We start from the raw sequence: 15,000 nt of genomic DNA on the forward strand, positions 1-15,000 counted from the left end.
TTTGTTACAGAATTCGCAACACACTAAGTGTTTTTCCCTCAGGCCCATACTCCACTACCACATATCTACAACTCTAAATCCATGTGTACGTGTGTGTGTATAGTGCCTATGTTTGTTGCCTCACAGTCCCCGCTGTGTATTTTTATCTGATTCTACTGATTGTATCAGTTACCTGATGTGGAATAGAGTTCCATGTAGCCATGGCTCTATGTAGTACTGTGCACCTCCCATAGTCTGTTCTGGACTTGGGGACTGTGAAGTGACCTCTGGTGGCATGTCTTGTTGGGTGTGGATGGGTGTTTGAGCTGTGTGCTAGTAGTTTAGACAGACAGCTCGGTACATTCAGCTTGTCAACACCTCCTTACAGAAACAAGTAGTGATGAAGTCAATCTCTCCTCCACTTGAGCCAGGAGAGATTAACATGCATATTGTTAATGTTAGCTCTCTGTGTACATCTAAAGGCCAGCCGTGCTGTTCTGTTCTGAGCCAATTGCAAGTTTCCTAAGTCCCTCTTTGTGGCACCTGGCCACACTACTGAACAGTAGTCCAGGTGTGACAACTAGGGCCTGTAGGACCTGCCTTGTTCATAGTGTTGTTAAGAAGGTAGAAACTAGGGCCTGTAGGACCTGCCTTGTTCATATTGTTGTTAAGAAGGTAGAAACTAGGGCCTGTAGGACCTGCCTTGTTCATAGTGTTGTTTAGAAGGTAGAAACTAGGGCCTGTAGGACCTGCCTTGTTCATAGTGTTGCTAAGAAGGTAGAAACTAGGGCCTGTAGGACCTGTCTTGTTCATAGTGTTGTTAAGAACGTAGATTAGTGCTTTACTATGGACAGATTTCTCCCCATCTTAGCACCTGTTGTATCAATATGTTTTGACCATGACAGTCAACTTACTCAATTTCCAAATTATTTATTACAAGACTTAGTTGAGGTTTAGGGTTTAGTGAATGATTTGTCCCAAATACAATGCTTTTTTTTAATATATATATATTTAGGACTAACTTATTCCTTGCCACCCATTCTAAAACTAACTGCAGCTCTTTGTTATGTGTTGCAGTCATTTCAATCACTGTAGTAGCTGACGTGTATAGTGTTGAGTCATCCACATACATAGATACACGGGCTTTACTCAAAGTCATGTTGTTAGTAAAGATTGAAAAAAGTAAGGGGCCTAGACAGCTGCCCTGGGGAATTCCTGATTCTACCTGGATTATGTTTGAGAGGCTCTGTGTTCTGTTAGACAGGTAACTCTTTATCCACAATATAGCAGGGTGTGTAAAGCCATAACACATACGTTTCTCCAGCAGCAGATAATGATCGATAATGTCAAAAGCTGCACTGAAGTTTATCAAAACAGACCCCAAAATCTTTTTATCATCAATTTCTCTCAGCCAATCATCAGTTCTTTGTGTAAGTGCTGTGCTTGTTGAATAGCCTTCCCTATAAGCGTGCTGAAAGTCTGCTGTCAATTTCTTTACTGTAAAATAGCATTGTATCTGGTCAAACATAATTTTTTCCAAAAACTTTACTAAGGGTTGGTCACAGGCTGATTGGTTGGCTCTTTGAGCCAGTAAAGGGGACTTTACTATTCTTAGGTAGCGGAATAACTTTTGCTTCCATCCAAGCGCACACTTTCTAGTAGGCTTACATTTAAGATGTGGCAAAATCGCTCACTATTATCCTTAGTAATTTTCCATCTAAGTTGTGAGAACCCGGGTGCTTGTAATTGTTGATAGACAACAATAATTTTTTCACCTCTTCCACATTTGCTTTACGGAATAAAAAATTGCAATTCTTGTCTTTCGTAATTTGGTCAGATATACTTGGATGTGTAGCGTCAGCATGTTATTCCTACGTTTGCTAATCTTGCCAATAAAAAAGTAGTTTGAAATATCTTTTGGTTTTGTGATGAATGAGCCATCGGATTCAATGAATGATGGAGTTGAGTTTGTCTTTTTCCCCAACATTTTATTGAAAGTGCTTCAAAGCTTTTTACTATAATTCTTTGTCATTTATCTTTGTTTCATAGTTTTAATTTCATGTTATTTTTATTCAGTTTAGTCACATGATTTCTCAATTTACAGTTTGTTTGCCAATCGGTTGTGCAGCCAGACTTATTTGCCATTCCTTTTGCCTCATCCCTCTCAACCATACAATTTTTCAGTTCCTCATCAATCCACGGGGATTTAACAGTTTTTACAGTCATTTTTCTTAATGGGTGCATGCTTATTAGTAACTAGGATAAGCAATTTCATAAATATGTCAAGTGCAACGTCTGTTTGCTCCTCATTACACACCATGAACCAACAGATATTCTTTACATCATCAACATATGAATCACTACAAAACGTATTGTATGACTTCTTTTACACTATATTAGGCCCAGCCTTTGGAATTTTGGTTTTCCTACATATGGCTACTATATTGATATCTCTACATTCGATGGATCTGGATACTGCTTTCAAGCACATTTCTGCAGCATTAGTAATACATGTTGATGATTTCATTCATGTGCTGTTTGTAACTACCCTGGTAGGTTGACTGATAACCTGAACCAGGTTGCAGGCACTGGTTACAGTTTGAAGTGGGCAGCTTGATGAAAGCCAGTCAATATAAATCACCCAGAAAATATACCTCTCACATACATTATCAAGCATTTCACACATGTTATCCAGATACTGACTGTTAGCACTTGGTCTTATAGCAGCTTCCCACCAGAATGGGCTTTAGGTGAGGCAGATGAACCTGTAGCCATATTACTTCAACAGTATTTCACATGAGATCCTCTCTAATCTTTACAGGAATGTGGTACTGAATATTAACAGCAACACCTCCACCACTGGCATTTCTGTCTTTTCTGTAGATGTTATAACCGTGTATTGTTACCACTGTATCATCAAAGGTATTGTCTAAGTGAGTTTCAGAGATAGTCAAAATATGAATCATCCGTTACTAGCAAGTTATTAATTTCATTAACCTTGTTTCTTAAGCTACATATATTAACATGGGTTATTTTGAGCACTTTTCTGGGATGCTTGCTTGTTTTCATTGCTTTACTTAGCTTAGCAGAAGTAGACATTCTCATGTTATTTATGTTAGTGCAGGGTGAGCTGCACACATTGGACTTCCTACTAGGGAACACCACCTCAGTGCTAACATTATAAATCTGGTTCATAGACACATGATTGCTGCATACAATAGATGTAGGATCAGCAGAGGCATTCAGGGCAGTTAGAGGCACATCAATTAGGTTACTTACATTGTGTCTACCAATGCCCCTGGGGTAATGTACATTTGCTGAAGCATTATGACAACTCTGCGTCACAATGGTGGGGATTAACTGAGCTGGGCTGTGTCATTGATGAGTCATTGTCTCATCGCAGCCTTATAATGCTGTGAAAGGATCCAGGACCCCAAATGATCCCATCCTCCTTATAAAATGTGTTTTGTTTCCAAAAGGTATTGAAATTGTCAACAAAAGTTACACCCATTGAGCTGCAATAATCACGTAGCCAGTTGTGAAGAGAAAGAATCCTGCTAAAGTGTTCAATGCCACGATTCAGAGAGGGCACAAGGCCAGATATGATGGGTGTTTTGTTAGTGTCTAGCAGAGAGTTAATCAGCTCTCTAAAATCCAGTTTCAACTGTTCAGCGCTGCCCTTCATAATGTCACTAAAACCCACATGGACTAGGATAGAATCAATTTAAACAGTTTACTCCCCCTTTTTGACTGAACATCCTTTTTTAGGGCTGTGTGTGCCAGTGGGCCGTACAGCCAAAAGAAGCTAGCTGCTCAAGCACTGTTACACATTTATTTGGTCACTAGGGAATTTATAGGCTTCCTTTTCTCTCTCTCACGCAAACACACATTACAGATATTATTTTGACATTCAAGTTTCAAGTATTATTGTCACTTGTACAAGTACAGTGAAAAGCCTTTCTTGCGAGTTCCTTCCCAACAATGCAGTAATCAATATCAGTAGTACTATAAAGTAAACCAAAAACACACACGAGAAACAGTTCCAGGGTCAGTAGCTATATACAGGGACAGTTCCAGGGTCAGTAGCTACAGTTGAAGTCGGAAGTTTACATACACTTAGGTTGGAGTCATTAAAACTATTTTTTCAACCACTCCACAAATTTATTTTTAACAAACTATAGTTTTGGCAAGTCGATTAGATCATCTACTTTGTGCATGACACAAGTCATTTTTCCAACAATTGTTTACAGACAGATTATTTCACTTATTTCACTGTATCACAATTCCAGTGGGTCAGAAGTTTACATACACTAAGTTGACTGTGCCTTTTAAACAGCTTGGAAAATTCCATAAAATTATGTCATGGCTTTAGAAGCTTCTGATAGGCTAATTGATATTATTTGAGTCAATTGGAGGTGTACCTGTTGATGTATTTCAAGGCCTACCTTCAAACTCAGTGCCTCTTTGCTTGACATCATGAGAAAATCAAAAGAAATCAGCCAAGACTTCAGAAAAAAATTGTAGACCACCACAAGTCTTGGTCATCCTTGGGAGCAATTTCCAAACGCCAGAAGGTACCACGTTCATCTGTACAAACAATAGTACGCAAGTATAAACACCATGGGATCACGCAGCCATCATACCACTCAGGAAGGAGACGCGTTCTGTCTCCTAGAGGCAGAAGGAAACCGGTACAAAAGTATCTATATCCACAGTAAATCGAGTCCTATATCGACATAACCTGAAAGGCCGCTCAGCAAGCTTTAAAAAAGCCAGACTACGGTTTGCAACTGCACATGGGGACAAAGATCATACTTTTTGGAGAAATGTCCTCTGGTCTGATGAAACAAAAATAGAACTGTTTGGCCATAATGACCATCGTTATGATTGGAGGAAAAAGGAGTAGGCTTGCAAGCCGAAGAACACCATCCCAACCGTGAAGCACAGGGGTGGCAGTATCCTGTTGTGGGGGTGCTTTGCTGCAGGAGGGACTGGTTCACCTCACAAAATAGATGGCATCATGAGGGAGGATAATTATGTGGATATTGAAGCAACATCTCAAGACATCAGTCAGGAAGTTAAAGGTTAGTCGCAAATGGGTTTTCCGAATGGATAATGACCCCAAGCATACTTCCAACGTTGTGGCAAAATGACTTAAGGACAACAAAGTCAAGTTGTTGGAGTGACCATCACAAAGCCCTGACCTCAATCCCATAGAAAATGTGTGTGCAGAACTGAAAAAGTGTGTGCGAGCATGGAGGCCAATAAACCTGATTCAGTTACACCAGCTCTGTCAGGAGGAATGGGCCAAAATTCACCCAACTTATTGTGGGAAGCTTGTGGAAGGCTACCTGAAACATTTGACCCAAGTTAAACAATATAAAGGCAATGCTATCAAATATGAATTGAGTGTATGTAAACTTCTGACCCACTGGGAATGTGATGAAAGAAATAAAAGCTGAAATAAATCATTCTCTCTACTATTATTCTGACATTTCACTTTCTTAAAATTAAGTGGTGATCCTAACTGACCTAAGGCAGGGACATTTTACTGGGATTGAATGTCAGAAATTGTGAAAACCTTTGTTTACATTTATTTGGCTAAGGTCTATGTAAAGTTCAGACTTCAACTGTATATACAGGGACACTTCCAGGGTCAGTAGCTTTATGCAGGGTCAGTAGCTATATGCAGGGTCAGTAGCTATATGCAGGGTCAGTTCCAGGGTCAGTAGTTATATGCAGGGTCAGTTCCAGGGTCAGTAGCTATATACAGGGTCAGTTCCAGGGTCAGTAGTTATATGCAGGGTCAGTTCCAGGTTCAGTAGCTATATACAGGGACCGTTCCATTGTCAGTAGCTATATACAGGGACAGTTCCAGAATCAGTAGCTATATACAGGGACAGTTCCAGGGTCAGTAGTTATATACAGGGACAGTTCCAGGGTCAGTAGCTATATACAGGGTCAGTAGCTATATACAGGGACAGTTCCAGGGTCAGTAGCTATATACAGGGTCAGTTCCTGGGTCAGTGTTTACCATATTTACAATGTGCAGGGATACTGGAGTGATAGAGGTAGATATGTATAGGGGTAAGGTGACTAAGATATATGATAAACAGAGTGGCAGCAGTGTATATGATGATTGTGTGGAAGTGTGTGTAAAGTCAGTATGAATGTGTGTGAGCAAATTAAGTGTGTGCTTGTTGGAATGTGAGTGAGTTTGTAGACTCCTGTGTGTGTGTGCAGAGTCAGAAAGTCTGCGTAGCCATTTTGTTAGCTATTTAGCAGTCTTTTGGCTTGGGGATTGAAGCTGTTTAGGAGCTTCTTGGTGTCAGACTTGATGCTTTGGTTCCGCTGCTTTGCGGAAGTAGAAAGAACAGTCTATGGCTTAGGTGGCTGGAGTCTTTAACAATTTTCCAGGCCTTCCTTTCACACCATCTGGTATAGAGGTCCTGGATGTCAGGGAGCTCGGCCCCAGTGATGTACTTGGCTGTCGGCCCCACACTCTGCAGAACCATGCGATCGAGGGCGGTGCAGTTGCAATACCAAGCAGTGATGCAGCCAGTCAAGATGCTCTCAATGGTGCAGCTCTAGAATTTGAGGGACCATGCCAAATCTGTTCAGCCTCCTGATGGGGAAGAGGCTCTGTTGTGTGGGTGGGTGGGTGGGTGGGTGTGGGACCATTTTAAGTCCTTAGTGATTTGGAAACCAAGGAACTTTAAAGCTCTCGACCCGCTCCACTACAGCCCTGTGAATATGCCTACCGTCGATATGGATGGGGCCATGCTCACCCCCCCACCCACCACCTTCTGGAGTCCACAATCAGCTCCTCGTCCCTACTGACGTTGAGGGAGAGGTTGTTGTCCTGGTAACACAATGCCAGGTCACTGACGACCTCCCTGTAGGCTGTCTCATTGTAGCCAGTGATCAGGCCTACCACCATTGTGTTGTCAGCTAACTTGATTATAGTGTTGGAGTCGAACTAAGCACACACCCCTGTGGGGCCCCCGTGTTGAAGGTCAGTTTGGCGGAGGTGATGGAGGAGGGATGTGAGGGAGGAGCTATGGAGGGGTTAGGGAGGGAGGAGCTATGGATGAGGAGTTAGGGAGGGAGGAGCTATGAAGGGGCAGGGAGGAGTTAGGCAGGGAGGGGCTATGGAGGGAGGAGCTAGGGAGGGAGGGATGAAGGGGCAGGGAGGAACTATAGAGGGAGGGATGGGGAGGGAGGAGCTATAGAGGGAGGGGAGAGGGAAGAGCTGAGGAGGGAGGAGCTATAGAGGGAGGGGAGAGGGAAGAGCTGAGGAGGGAGGAGCTATAGAGGGAGGGGAGAGGGAAGAGCTGAGGAGGGAGGAGCTATAGAGGGAGGGGAGAGGGAAGAGCTGAGGAGGGAGGAGGAGCTGAGGAGGGAGGAGCTATAGAGGGAGGGAGGGGAGAGGGAGGAGCTATAGAGGGAGGGAGGTGACAGTGTGGGAGCCAACATCTACTGGACAACATCAACTGGGCCTGGCCTGTGCTCTCCACACACATTCACATGAAATACCCACACATTCTCACACACACACACATATTCTCACACACACACACACACACGTTCAGACAGCATGGTGAAGAAGGCGCAACAGCGCCTCTTCAACATCAGGAGACTGAAGAAGTTGGGCTTGGCCCTTAAGAAAGGAAATGTTCCTCCTTATATTCTGATTCAGACAATACTGGGATCGTAATAAAACCACATTCTGATGTCTGGCTCTTAGAAATGTTTGTTTTGCAGCTCACATGTAGGAGTGCTGCTTAAAGCCAGTTGACTTGACAGTTTAAATGTCTTCATTCTGTTGGCTGAAGAGGTTTAGGTTGCTGCCCTTCGGCCTCAATTCTCCTCTACCATGCTTTCTTTTTGTCTCTCTCTCTCCATCCCCCGCGGTCTCTCCATCCCCCGCGGTCTCTCCATCCCCCCGCGGTCTCTCCATCCCCCCGCGGTCTCTCCATCCCCCCGCGGTCTCTCCATCCCCCCGCGGTCTCTCCATCCCCCCGCGGTCTCTCCATCCCCCCGTGGTCTCTCCATCCCCCGTGGTCTCTCCATCCCCCGCGGTCTCTCCATCCCCCGCGGTCTCTCCATCTCCCGCGGTCTCTCCATCCCCCGCGGCCTCTCCATCCCCCGCGGTCTCTCCATCCCCCTCGGTCTCTCCATCCCCCGCGGTCTCTCCATCCCCCGCGGTCTCTCCATCCACCGCGGTCTCTCCATCCCCCGCGGTCTCTCCATCCCCCGAGGTCTCTCCATCCCCCGAGGTCTCTCCATCCCCCGCGGTCTCTCCATCCCCTTGGGTCTCTCCATCCCCTTGGGTCTCTCCATCCCCTTGGGTCTCTCCATCCCCCCGCGGTCTCTCCATCCCCCCGCGGTCTCTCCATCCCCCGAGGTCTCTCCATCCCCCGAGGTCTCTCCATCCCCCGCGGTCTCTCCATCCCCTTGGGTCTCTCCATCCCCTTGGGTCTCTCCATCCCCCCGCGGTCTCTCCATCCCCCCGCGGTCTCTCCATCCCCCCGCGGTCTCTCCATCCCCTTGGGTCTCTCCATCCCCTTTGGTCTCTCCATCCCCTTGGGTCTCTCCATCCCCTTGGGTCTCTCCATCCTCTTTGGTCTCTCCATCCCCTTGGGTCTCTCCATCCCCTTGGGTCTCTCCATCCTCTTGGGTCTCTCCATCCCCTTCGGTCTCTCCATCCCCCGCGGTCTCTCCATCCCCCGCGGTCTCTCCATCCCCTGCGGTCTCTCCATCCCCCCGCGGTCTCTCCATCCCCCTGCGGTCTCTCCATCCCCCCGCGGTCTCTCCATCTCCAGTCCTCTGTGACTGTCTCACTACAATGTTCATTATGGTTGTTGACTGTGGTTGTTGACTGGGGTTGTTGACTGGGGTAGCTGACTGAGGTAGCTGACTGGGGTAGTTGACTGGGCTAGCTGACTGGGCTAGCTGACTGGGCTAGCTGACTGGGGTAGCTGACTGGGGTAGCTGACTGGGGTAGTTGACTGTGGTTGTTGAGTGGGGTTGTTGACTGGAGTAGCTGACTGGGGTAGCTGACTGGGGTAGCTGACTGGGGTAGCTGACTGGGGTAGTTGACTGGGCTAGCTGACTGGGCTAGCTGACTGGGCTAGCTGACTGGGGTAGTTGACTGTGGTAGCTGACTGGGGTAGTTGACTGGGGTAGTTGACTGGGGTAGTTGACTGGGGTAGTTGACTGGGGTAGCTGACTGGGGTAGCTGACTGGGGTAGCTGACTGGGGTAGTTGACTGTGGTTGTTGAGTGCACAGCGGGTGAAAAAGTTCTCAAATTGATTCTTATAGTGTTTGACTATCAAACTGTAACACACTACCCAATACGATTATAATAAAGTTTTCATTTGTATTCATGCCTCAAACACATTTTATACCGTGCCATTGCCAAGTAAAATATACTTTAAAATATAGACTTTAGAGGGCATTCATGTAAAATAAATGACAGTTGCAATCTGACAGTAAAATGTTTCGCCTTTCATGGCGAAATTTCCTTTAATATTTTTATCGGAACGAAGATGACCAGTGCCGCTCACACTTGTGCTCACCCGACCCCCCCCCCCCCCCCACTGATTCCTAAAGGAGATTATTTTCCTTGACTCCATTGTGCTCGTCCAACAATAGGTGGGGTTCAGGTGCAGCTACCTCTTTTTACTAAGAAGACGGGACAATGTATCGCAGCGTTTAGAAATAGCCTCTTTATCAAGGTCGGCTTTTCTCAGCAAAATGTGTTTTAATAACTAGAATTCTATGTAGTTCAGGGTTTGGGGTTTCTCCGAATTGTGGTTTTGTATTCTTAACCAGTGGATACAGTTGTGGATACAGTGATTGTGAAGAATCGGGATTTTTAGATTTGTGTAATTAAATCTCTCATTTAGGTTCAAGTTATTCGTATGTTGATTAGTAGTGTTTATCAAAGTGGATCTCTTCAACAAAATTAAGAAATGGGTTTAGCTTTTAGTGACAGATTTGATATCACATAACAACCTTCTAGAAGCTTCCGTGTTATGCTGTGTGGTCTTAAGTTGTTCAGTTGTGTCCTTGTGTTTCTCCCAGGAGCCTCCTGTTCTTCCTGTGGGTCAGTTCAGCCAGAAGTTTGTCCACTTCATCACACAGTGGTGAGCCAAATTGTTTTACATTTGTCATTTAACAGAGGATCTTATCCACAGCGACTTACTGCATTAGTGCATTCATCTTAAAATAGCTAGGTGAGAAAACCCTTATCGCTCTCTCTCAAATATCAGCCTTTTGATGTGTTGGTTTCAGCCGAACAGAAATAAACCTAGAAACAGAAACCTAATAAATCAACAGATTCAATATGTTTAAAAATTAAGTTCAATAATTGGATAGAATTGAATAGCATTTAATTTGCCAAAGGCCAGACCTCAACCATGTTCATTTATTTTAAATCCATCGTCTTTAGTACACTAAATGTAATCGTTAATATGAATTTAGTAGGCTGTATTTTTTTTACTTGATGACTCATGTAGGACATGCATTATCACTTTAGTGCCCTCCACTCTCCTATGTCTGATAATGGTGTTGGGTGGTAATGGGGCAGCTAGCAGAGACAGGATAACAAGGACAGGCCTTATCCCAGTATACCAGGCTCTCCTGAAGAACAAATTATCTCTCTGATTTGTTTCTTTACTGCAGCAACACAGCACAATATTTACACTGACCATGTCTCCCATGGTCTGTTGGCCCCCTGTTAGCCAAATGCTCTCACTAATAAACACACAGCAGGGGGAACACACCCAATGGACTGACCTACCGGCCAAAAGCAGGACCTTAACAGTGTGTGCATGTTTCTACATGTGTATGTCCTTGTACGTGTGTCTACATACCGCCAGCTGTTGTTTACCTATCTCTATGCCTTATTTAGTCAAACAGGCCAGGTCTCTGTTTCTCTTCTCCGTGCCCGCCCCAGCCCTGGCACCAGGTTGGCACTGCCACCTCCCAGGCTATTCTTAGAGGTCCCTGTCCTGTCCCTGGTCCCTGCCTGCTGTGATTCATCACACAGTAACTCGGTTAGCTCCAGACGGGCCTCTCTAGAACCACACACTAATCCTTCACAGTCCCCTATGTAGGTCGCCCTGACGAATCTCCCCTCCTCATTCTCAGGACTGGCAGGGTCCTCACACAGGGTCAATGACTGTTTGGGTACTTAGTGTGTGTATGTGTGTGTGTGAGCTGGCGCTGGTGGTTAGAGTGGTGCTGATGCAGATGGTTTTGATCAGCTTTATTGTTCAAATGATAGTAGGCCAACACACACACACACACACACACACACACACACAACATCGAGGAGACCTCGTATGAGGAATATGGACTGGTTGTCCACACATTTTATTGTCAGACTGTACTAGCCATAGCATTTCCACTGCGTGGAGCTCATAGTGTAACAAAAGCACCATTGGGACAATCTGGTAATTAGGCTTGTCAGGTTTGTCAGTAATGTCCTTGGATGCTCATTAGGAACAAATGCTCATTAGGAAATGACTTATAGAAAAATGTAAGTAATGAACCACAAAATGAAATAGTCTTACCTTCGAAAATGTCTCTGTATGCTTAAACAACATTGTGATAAAACTGCTGTTTTCTCTGTTCAGCATGAAGAGACTCCCCAAAGAGAGGCCTGCTCCTACCAACCTTATGGTGAGTTACCATGTTACAGACTATAGAAACCTCCTAACAACCTTATGGTGAGTTACCATGTTACAGACTATAGAAACCTCCTAACAACCTTATGGTGAGTTACCATGTTACAGACTATAGAAACCTCCTAACAACCTTATGGTGAGTTACCATGTTACAGACTATAGAAACCTCCTAACAACCTTATGGTGAGTTACCATGTTACAGACTATAGAAACCTCCTAACAACCTTATGGTGAGTTACCATGTTACAGACTATAGAAACCTAACAACCTTATGGTGAGTTACCATGTTACAGACTATAGAAACCTCCTACCAACCTTATGGTGAGTTACCATGTTACAGACTATATAAACCTCCTAACAACCTTATGGTGAGTTACCATGTTACAGACTATAGAAACCTCCTAACAACCTTATGGTGAGTTACCATGTTACAGACTATAGAAACCTCCTAACAACCTTATGGTGAGTTACCATGTTACAGACTATAGAAACCTCCTAACAACCTTATGGTGAGTTACCATGTTACAGACTATAGAAACCTCCTAACAACCTTATGGTGAGTTACCATGTTACAGACTATAGAAACCTCCTAACAACCTTATGGTGAGTTACCATGTTACAGACTATAGAAACCTCCTACCAACCTTATGGTGAGTTACCATGTTATAGACTATAGAAACCTCCTAACAACATTATGGTGAGTTACCATGTTACAGACTATAGAAACCTCCTAACAACCTTATGGTGAGTTACCATGTTACAGACTATAGAAACCTCCTAACAACATTATGGTGAGTTACCATGTTACAGACTATAGAAACCTCCTAACAACCTTATGGTGAGTTACCATGTTACAGACTATAGAAACCTCCTAACAACCTTATGGTGAGTTACCATGTTACAGACTATAGAAACCTCCTAACAACCTTATGGTGAGTTACCATGTTACAGACTATAGAAACCTCCTAACAACCTTATGGTGAGTTACCATGTTACAGACTATAGAAACCTCCTAACAACCTTATGGTGAGTTACCATGTTACAGACTATAGAAACCTCCTAACAACCTTATGGTGAGTTACCATGTTACAGACTATAGAAACCTCCTAACAACCTTATGGTGAGTTACCATGTTACAGACTATAGAAACCTCCTAACAACCTTATGGTGAGTTACCATGTTACAGACTATAGAAACCTAACAACCTTATGGTGAGTTACCATGTTACAGACTATAGAAACCTCCTAACAACCTTATGGTGAGTTACCATGTTACAGACTATAGAAACCTAACAACCTTATGGTGAGTTACCATGTTACAGACTATAGAAACCTCCTAACAACCTTATGGTGAGTTACCATGTTACAGACTATAGAAACCTCCTAACAACCTTATGGTGAGTTACCATGTTACAGACTATAGAAACCTAACAACCTTATGGTGAGTTACCATGTTACAGACTATAGAAACCTCCTAACAACCTTATGGTGAGTTACCATGTTACAGACTATAGAAACCTCCTAACAACCTTATGGTGAGTTACCATGTTACAGACTATAGAAACCTCCTAACAACCTTATGGTGAGTTACCATGTTACAGACTATAGAAACCTCCTAACAACCTTATGGTGAGTTACCATGTTACAGACTATAGAAACCTCCTAACAACCTTATGGTGAGTTACCATGTTACAGACTATAGAAACCTCCTAACAACCTTATGGTGAGTTACCATGTTACAGACTATATAAACCTCCTAACAACCTTATGGTGAGTTACCATGTTACAGACTATAGAAACCTAACAACCTTATGGTGAGTTACCATGTTACAGACTATAGAAATCTCCTAACAACCTTATGGTGAGTTACCATGTTACAGACTATAGAAACCTCCTAACAACCTTATGGTGAGTTACCATGTTACAGACTATAGAAACCTCCTAACAACCTTATGGTGAGTTACCATGTTACAGACTATAGAAACCTCCTAACAACCTTATGGTGAGTTACCATGTTACAGACTATAGAAACCTAACAACCTTATGGTGAGTTACCATGTTACAGACTATAGAAACCTCCTAACAACCTTATGGTGAGTTACCATGTTACAGACTATAGAAGCCTCCTAACAACCTTATGGTGAGTTACCATGTTACAGACTATAGAAACCTCCTACCAACCTTATGGTGAGTTACCATGTTACAGACTATAGAAGCCTCCTAACAACCTTATGGTGAGTTACCATGTTACAGACTATAGAAACCTCCTAACAACCTTATGGTGAGTTACCATGTTACAGACTATATAAACCTCCTAACAACCTTATGGTGAGTTACCATGTTACAGACTATAGAAACCTAACAACCTTATGGTGAGTTACCATGTTACAGACTATAGAAATCTCCTAACAACCTTATGGTGAGTTACCATGTTACAGACTATAGAAACCTCCTAACAACCTTATGGTGAGTTACCATGTTACAGACTATAGAAACCTCCTAACAACCTTATGGTGAGTTACCATGTTACAGACTATAGAAATCTCCTAACAACCTTATGGTGAGTTACCATGTTACAGACTATAGAAACCTCCTAACAACCTTATGGTGAGTTACCATGTTACAGACTATAGAAACCTCCTAACAACCTTATGGTGAGTTACCATGTTACAGACTATAGAAACCTCCTAACAACCTTATGGTGAGTTACCATGTTACAGACTATAGAAACCTAACAACCTTATGGTGAGTTACCATGTTACAGACTATAGAAACCTCCTAACAACCTTATGGTGAGTTACCATGTTACAGACTATAGAAGCCTCCTAACAACCTTATGGTGAGTTACCATGTTACAGACTATAGAAACCTCCTACCAACCTTATGGTGAGTTACCATGTTACAGACTATAGAAGCCTCCTAACAACCTTATGGTGAGTTACCATGTTACAGACTATAGAAACCTCCTACCAACCTTATGGTGAGTTACCATGTTACAGACTATAGAAACCTCCTAACAACCTTATGGTGAGTTACCATGTTACAGACTATAGAAACCTCCTAACAACCTTATGGTGAGTTACCATGTTACAGACTATAGAAACCTCCTAACAACCTTATGGTGAGTTACCATGTTACAGACTATAGAAACCTCCTACCAACCTTATGGTGAGTTACCATGTTACAGACTATAGAAACCTCCTAACAACCTTATGGTGAGTTACCATGTTACAGACTATAGAAACCTAACAACCTTATGGTGAGTTACCATGTTACAGACTATAGAAACCTCCTAACAACCTTATGGTGAGTTACCATGTTACAG

The 15,000-nt window shown here is 43.5% G+C and overlaps 1 protein-coding gene across 3 annotated transcripts in view; it reads left to right on the top strand.

Annotated features, from left to right (window-relative positions):
• The window catches only part of LOC139403910 (dual specificity mitogen-activated protein kinase kinase 5-like), a 125,682-nt gene that overhangs the window by 97,666 nt on the left and 13,016 nt on the right, over positions 1–15,000 (top strand). For all 3 annotated transcript variants that reach the window (XM_071147105.1, XM_071147107.1, XM_071147106.1), the window contains exons 20-21: positions 10,070–10,131; positions 11,626–11,671. In XM_071147105.1, the coding sequence (XP_071003206.1) occupies positions 10,070–10,131; positions 11,626–11,671 (108 nt within the window). The remainder of the gene's footprint in view (positions 1–10,069; positions 10,132–11,625; positions 11,672–15,000) is intronic.

The sequence above is a fragment of the Oncorhynchus clarkii genome, unplaced genomic scaffold (genome assembly GCF_045791955.1).
Source record: "Oncorhynchus clarkii lewisi isolate Uvic-CL-2024 unplaced genomic scaffold, UVic_Ocla_1.0 unplaced_contig_12638_pilon_pilon, whole genome shotgun sequence".
In the NCBI taxonomy this organism is placed as follows: domain Eukaryota; kingdom Metazoa; phylum Chordata; class Actinopteri; order Salmoniformes; family Salmonidae; genus Oncorhynchus; species Oncorhynchus clarkii.